This window comes from Notothenia rossii (assembly GCF_949606895.1).
Source record: "Notothenia rossii genome assembly, chromosome: 3".
NCBI lineage: Eukaryota > Metazoa > Chordata > Actinopteri > Perciformes > Nototheniidae > Notothenia > Notothenia rossii.
The window spans coordinates 45,281,416-45,288,915 of record NC_136901.1 but is presented as its reverse complement, the minus strand read 5'-3'; the positions used below and the strand labels follow the sequence as shown (position 1 = coordinate 45,288,915).

General features: G+C 43.1%; 2 protein-coding genes across 2 annotated transcripts in view; one reads left to right on the top strand and one right to left on the bottom strand.

Moving 5' to 3' along the window:
- Positions 1–7,500, top strand: part of LOC307032935 (atrial natriuretic peptide receptor 1) — a gene marked incomplete at its 5' end in the record, with an annotated part of 24,699 nt that overhangs the window by 3,327 nt on the left and 13,872 nt on the right. The window contains 9 exons of the mRNA XM_079671210.1: positions 2,370–2,486; positions 2,604–2,681; positions 3,286–3,363; positions 3,709–3,903; positions 4,974–5,106; positions 5,511–5,612; positions 6,146–6,248; positions 6,592–6,737; positions 6,823–6,895. Of these exons, the coding sequence (XP_079527336.1) occupies positions 2,370–2,486; positions 2,604–2,681; positions 3,286–3,363; positions 3,709–3,903; positions 4,974–5,106; positions 5,511–5,612; positions 6,146–6,248; positions 6,592–6,737; positions 6,823–6,895 (1,025 nt within the window). The remainder of the gene's footprint in view (positions 1–2,369; positions 2,487–2,603; positions 2,682–3,285; positions 3,364–3,708; positions 3,904–4,973; positions 5,107–5,510; positions 5,613–6,145; positions 6,249–6,591; positions 6,738–6,822; positions 6,896–7,500) is intronic.
- Positions 1–7,500, bottom strand: part of LOC307031599 (nephronectin-like) — a 63,475-nt gene that overhangs the window by 46,260 nt on the left and 9,715 nt on the right. The gene's annotated exons all lie outside the window — the stretch shown is intronic.

Sequence of the window (7,500 nt, the reverse complement as noted above, 5' to 3'; positions counted from 1 at the left end):
GGTTAGAGTGTTCTACAGAGAACCACATCTTCACTCAGGTTAGAGTGTTCTACAGAGAACCACATCTTCACTCAGGTTAGAGTGTTCTACAGAGAACCAGATCTTCACTCACAGGTTAGAGTGTTCTACAGAGAACCACATCTTCACTCAGGTTAGAGTGTTCTACAGAGAACCACATCTTCACTCAGGTTAGAGTGTTCTACAGAGAACCACATCTTCACTCAGGTTAGAGTGTTCGACTGAGAACCACATCTTCACTCTCAGGTTAGAGTGTTCTACTGAGAACCACATCTTCACTCACAGGTTAGAGTGTTCTACAGAGAACCACATCTTCACTCTCAGGTTAGAGTGTTCTACAGAGAACCACATCTTCACTCAGGTTAGAGTGTTCTACAGAGAACCACATCTTCACTCTCAGGTTAGAGTGTTCTACAGAGAACCACATCTTCACTCACAGGTTAGAGTGTTCTACAGAGAACCACATCTTCATTCAGGTTAGAGTGTTCTACAGAGAACCACATCTTTACTCAGGTTAGAGTGTTCTACTGAGAACCACATCTTCACTCAGGTTAGAGTGTTCTACTGAGAACCACATCTTCACTCACAGGTTAGAGTGTTCTACAGAGAACCACATCTTCACTCAGGTTAGAGTGTTCTACAGAGAACCACATCTTCACTCAGGTTAGAGTGTTCTACAGAGAACCACATCTTCACTCAGGTTAGAGTGTTCTACAGAGAACCACATCTTCACTCAGGTTAGAGTGTTCTACTGAGAACCACATCTTCACTCAGGTTAGAGTGTTCTACAGAGAACCACATCTTCACTCAGGTTAGAGTGTTCTACAGAGAACCACATCTTCACTCAGGTTAGAGTGTTCTACTGAGAACCACATCTTCACTCAGGTTAGAGTGTTCTACAGAGAACCACATCTTCACTCAGGTTAGAGTGTTCTACAGAGAACCACATCTACACTCAGGTTAGAGTGTTCTACAGAGAACCACATCTTCACTCACAGGTTAGAGTGTTCTACTGAGAACCACATCTTCACTCAGGTTAGAGTGTTCTACAGAGAACCACATCTTCACTCAGGTTAGAGTGTTCTACAGAGAACCACATCTTCACTCACAGGTTAGAGTGTTCTACTGAGAACCACATCTTCACTCAGGTTAGAGTGTTCTACTGAGAACCAAATCTACACTCAGGTTAGAGTGTTCTACTGAGAACCACATCTTCACTCAGGTTAGAGTGTTCTACAGAGAACCACATCTTCACTCACAGGTTAGAGTGTTCTACTGAGAACCACATCTTCACTCAGGTTAGAGTGTTCTACAGAGAACCACATCTTCACTCAGGTTAGAGTGTTCTACAGAGAACCACATCTTCACTCAGGTTAGAGTGTTCTACAGGGAACCACATCTTCACTCAGGTTAGAGTGTTCTACAGAGAACCACGTCTACACTCACAGGTTAGAGTGTTCTACTGAGAACCACATCTTCACTCAGGTTAGAGTGTTCTACTGAGAACCACATCTACACTCAGGTTAGAGTGTTCTACTGAGAACCACATCTTCACTCAGGTTAGAGTGTTCTACAGAGAACCACATCTTCACTCACAGGTTAGAGTGTTCTACTGAGAACCACATCTTCACTCAGGTTAGAGTGTTCTACTGAGAACCACATCTTCACTCAGGTTAGAGTGTTCTACAGAGAACCACATCTTCACTCAGGTTAGAGTGTTCTACAGGGAACCACATCTTCACTCACAGGTTAGAGTGTTCTACAGAGAACCACATCTTCACTCACAGGTTAGAGTGTTCTACTGAGAAACACATCTTCACTCAGGTTAGAGTGTTCTACAGAGAACCACATCTTCACTCAGGTTAGAGTATTCTACAGAGAACCACATCTACACTCAGGTTAGAGTGTTCTACTGAGAACCACATCTTCACTCAGGTTAGAGTGTTCTACAGAGAACCACATCTTCACTCACAGGTTAGAGTGTTCTACAGAGAACCACATCTTCACTCAGGTTAGAGTGTTCTACAGCGAACCACATCTTCACTCAGGTTAGAGTGTTCTACAGAGAACCACATCTTCACTCACAGGTTAGAGTGTTCTACTGAGAACCCACATCTTCACTCAGGTTAGAGTGTTCTACAGAGAACCACAACTTCACTCAGGTTAGAGTGTTCTACAGAGAACCACATCTTCACTCAGGTTAGAGTGTTCTACTGAGAACCACATCTTCACTCAGGTTAGAGTGTTCTACAGAGAACCACATCTTCACTCAAAGGTTAGAGTGTTCTACAGAGAACCACATCTTCACTCAGGTTAGAGTGTTCTACTGAGAACCACATCTTCACTCACAGGTTAGAGTGTTCTACAGAGAACCACATCTTCACTCTCAGGTTAGAGTGTTCTACTGAGAACCACATCTTCACTCTCAGGTTAGAGTGTTCTACTGAGAACCACATCTTCACTCACAGGTTAGAGTGTTCTACAGAGAACCACATCTTCACTCACAGGTTAGAGTGTTCTACTGAGAACCACATCTTCACTCACAGGTTAGAGTGTTCTACAGATAACCACATCTTCACTCACAGGTTAGAGTGTTCTACAGAGAACCACATCTTCACTCTCAGGTTAGAGTGTTCTACAGAGAACCACATCTTCACTCTCAGGTTAGAGTGTTCTACAGAGAACCACATCTTCACTCAGGTTAGAGTGTTCTACAGAGAACCACATCTTCACTCACAGGTTAGAGTGTTCTACAGAGAACCACATCTACACTCAGGTTAGAGTGTTCTACTGAGAACCACATCTTCACTCAGGTTAGAGTGTTCTACAGAGAACCACATCTTCACTCACAGGTTAGAGTGTTCTACAGAGAACCACATCTTCACTCAGGTTAGAGTGTTCTACAGAGAACCACATCTTCACTCACAGGTTAGAGTGTTCTACTGAGAACCACATCTTCATTCAGGTTAGAGTGTTCTACAGAGAACCACAACTTCACTCAGGTTAGAGTGTTCTACAGAGAACCACATCTTCACTCAGGTTAGAGTGTTCTACAGAGAACCACATCTTCACTCAGGTTAGAGTGTTTTACAGAGAACCACATCTTCACTCAGGTTAGAGTGTTCTACTGAGAACCACATCTTCACTCAGGTTAGAGTGTTCTACAGAGAACCACATCTTCACTCACAGGTTAGAGTGTTCTACAGAGAACCACATCTTCACTCTCAGGTTATAGTGTTCTACTGAGAACCACATCTTCACTCTCAGGTTAGAGTGTTCTACTGAGAACCACATCTTCACTCACAGGTTAGAGTGTTCTACAGAGAACCACATCTTCACTCACAGGTTAGAGTGTTCTACAGAGAACCACATCTTCACTCAGGTTAGGGTGTTCTACAGAGAACCACATCTTCACTCTCAGGTTAGAGTGTTCTACTGAGAACCACATCTTCACTCAGGTTAGAGTGTTCTACTGAGAACCACATCTTCACTCTCAGGTTAGAGTGTTCTACAGAGAACCACATCTTCACTCAGGTTAGAGTGTTCTACAGAGAACCACATCTTCACTCTCAGGTTAGAGTGTTCTACTGAGAACCACATCTTCACTCACAGGTTAGAGTGTTCTACAGAGAACCACATCTTCACTCTCAGGTTATAGTGTTCTACTGAGAACCACATCTTCACTCTCAGGTTAGAGTGTTCTACTGAGAACCACATCTTCACTCACAGGTTAGAGTGTTCTACAGAGAACCACATCTTCACTCACAGGTTAGAGTGTTCTACTGAGAACCACATCTTCACTCACAGGTTAGAGTGTTCTACAGATAACCACATCTTCACTCACAGGTTAGAGTGTTCTACAGAGAACCACATCTTCACTCTCAGGTTAGAGTGTTCTACAGAGAACCACATCTTCTCTCTCAGGTTAGAGTGTTCTACAGAGAACCACATCTTCACTCACAGGTTAGAGTGTTCTACAGAGAACCACATCTTCACTCAGGTTAGAGTGTTCTACAGAGAACCACATGTTCTAAAAGAGTGTTCTAAATACTGGAAAAACCAACCCAGTCTCACAAAAAAACGTGTTTGTCCACAGGGCAAAACGTAGTACGTTCACAAATAACCCTCAAGACGTGACATGGATCCATATTTTGTAAAAAAGCGAAACTATGGATCCTACACATCGACTGGACGTAGATTTTAAAAGTACTGTATACGCTTCTCGCTAGAAATTTAATCAAAAAGCGTTTTAACGTTGAGCGGTTTTTTTTTCTCACTGGGAAAGTTTGCGATCACGTGACACGGAGACCGGTCATTAGGAATGAATAGGAACGCATGTTGTATCCATGTCACGTCCTGAGAGGGTTATTTGTGATAAACTACGTTTTGCCCTGTGGACAAACGGAGGTATTACACGTTTCTTTGTGAGACTGGGGAGACATGTTTTCCAAAAGAACTACGCATCGTATTCTCTCTTGAATGGCAATATGCCCGCACTTCACCTCCAAGGTGTATAAATATCACCCGTTATTTACGTTGTTAACCGGATGGTATTGATATATTTATCTCCGCCCCTGACTCCCAAAACTCAGATTATAACTCCAACCCTGGTTAGAACAGGTGGGACTGAAAAAAAAAAATCAAAAATGTAAAACCAAGAATTGTAATATTCTCTACATTTAAAAAGTAAAATATTTGCATGAAAAATTATTAGAGTTATTTCCCTGAATGTTGTCCCAATTTTTAAGATGTATTTTCTCTTAGATTAGTAACTTTGATTTCGTTTTTCGTCTCAACCTAATGATTACACATTACACCCCTGACATTTATTTGTGAATGTACAAATTGGAGATTAGAAAACTCCCTCACACGGCTTCTTAATTACCGTATGTGTTTACCCACAGTGGCTCTGACACTCTGTCTAAACTGGATCTGGTCCTGGTTTGAATCTTTAGTGCCATCGTGGACGCAGACGCAGCTCGGAGGTTCTGTGAAAACATCGACTGTCCGACCAACTGGAGAGACGCTGACGGAGAAAACTGCTGCATCCACCACGCCAACATCCACTCCTGTCCTCTGGGACACATGGTACACATCTGACTTCTTTAAAACATGTTCCTTATTAGTTCTTTTCTCACATTCCCCTCCGGTTTAGAGGAACAGTTTCTTTAACACAGGGCTCACAACGTGTGGAAGGTCTCAAACAATTCAACAAAACGTATAGAAATCAAATCAATGATTTCACTGAGAACGTAAATAACACAGGTAACGATTGGTTATCAGGTCATCCTACATATTACAATAATACATTCCAATATACTCCTCATTTTAAAGAAGTCATATTATATATCTGTCTTCTTTTATCACCACCATTTGAGTTGTTTACCAGCGGGATGAAGAGAACAACCCCCAGCCTGGTTTTTAGAAACGTTTGATGAAGGGTGGAGCTTCGGCCGAGGAGGAAGCAAACGACACTCAGCTTTTTGTTTCAGACGGAGAGCATCTGCGGGCCCTGGATCCCTGACGACGGGAAGATCTTCACTCACACCCTCTCCACCGCGGGGAAGATGACGCAGAGCAACTGGACCTCCAAGGTGACACAGAGCTTTATCAAGCATCTCAGAAACTCAGGGTCTGATCTCCTTCTGTACATAGAGGTGGGATAGGAGCTAGAGATGGGAAGCGGCAGTACGTACTAATAAGTATAAAGTCCACAAACAACGTTAACTCATTACATCCCAATTGGACAAATTCCGCCTAAAATGCTATATTTTTCACTTCCTATTCTCTGCAGTTCAACCTAAACGTTAAAACATGACATTACTCCATTTCTTTCCTAAAAATCCCTACAGTAATATTTGTCCCCAGATGATACACCACTTTATATATCTACTATATCTTAAATGTAATCCTATGCTAATCTCTTTAGACACAGATGAAACACTACTTTAAACCTGTAGTAGTTTCTAAATGTACAGAAAATAATCTCTATATGCAAATGATACACATGTCTAATCTTTTATTCTTCCTTCCTTGTTTTTTTGCCAATTTGACAACAAACAACCTCCAAAAACACCAAACTCTCAGATAACTCTTCCAGTTCTGACCTCTGACCTCTGACCTCCAGGTGGTTCTGGTTCACTCCGGTTTGACCTCGCTCATCGCTCACATTCGAGTCGGACGCATGCAGGTCGCTCTGGAGGCCAAGAGCACCGTGGAGCCGGCTGTAGGTCAGTTATATGTATTTACTGAGAGACCATGTAGACAACACGTATCACACAGCTTTGTTAGTGGGTATAACGGGTATTCACTGGTACCTTTGGGGCCTGGTTTTGGTGATTGTGGCAACCCTTAGCAGTCCAATAACCCTTAATACCTTCCCTTACTGTTAAACTACAAATAAGTAGCTCCTATTTTCTGTGACCATGTAGACAACAAGTATCGTACAGCTTTGTTTGTGGGTATAACGGGTATTCGAAGGTACCTTTAGGGCTGGGTTTTGGCTACCCTTAGCGGTCCAATTACCCTACGCTTAAACCATAAAAAAGTAGCTCCTGTGTTCTGGTTTCTCAGTGTGTGGAGATGGCGTCTGTGAGGAGGCGGAGCTTTGTTCTACGTGTTCGGCGGATTGTGGTGAATGCCCGATGACTCCAACCACCAAACTGTCCATCGGCCTGCCGCTCAGCCTGCTCTGCCTCTGCTTCGTCCTGACCGCCGTGGTGAGGATCTGACCAGAGAAAACCTGGAACACACTACAAAATAATACAGGATATGAAACCTAATCAATAACACTGTGTTGTGCAGTGGCTGAGGTACCAGAAACAGAAGCTCCTGTGGGACGAGAGCTGGATCATCGACTTCTCCAAGATAAAACAAGGTACTATCAGCATCAGACGGGACAAGCTGCTCTGAAACTGGTCTCAACTGGTGAAGAACTGGTCTATGAACTGGTCTATGAACTGGTCTATGAACTGGTGAGGAACTGGTCTATGAACTGGTGAGGAACTGGTCTATGAACTGGTGAGGAACTGGTCTATGAACTGGTGAGGAACTGGTCTATAAACTGGTCTATGAACTGATGATGAACTGGTCTGTAAACTGGTCTATAAACTGGTCTATGAACTGGTCTATGAGCTGGTGAGGAACTGGTCTGTAAACTGGCGAGGAACTGGTCTGTAAACTGGTCTATAAACTGGTGAGGAACTGGTCTGTAAAGTGGTGAGGAACTGGTGAGGAACTGGTCTATAAACTGGTGAGGAACTGGTGAGGAACTGGTCTATGAACTGGTGAGGAACTGGTCTGTAAACTGGTCTATTAACTGGTCTATGAACTGGTGAGGAACTGGTCTATGAACTGGCGAGGAACTGGTGAGGAACTGGTCTATAAACTGGCGAGGAACTGGTCTGTAAACTGGTCTATGAACTGGTGAGGAACTGGTCTGTAAACTGGTCTATGAACTGGTCTATGAACTGGTGAGGAACT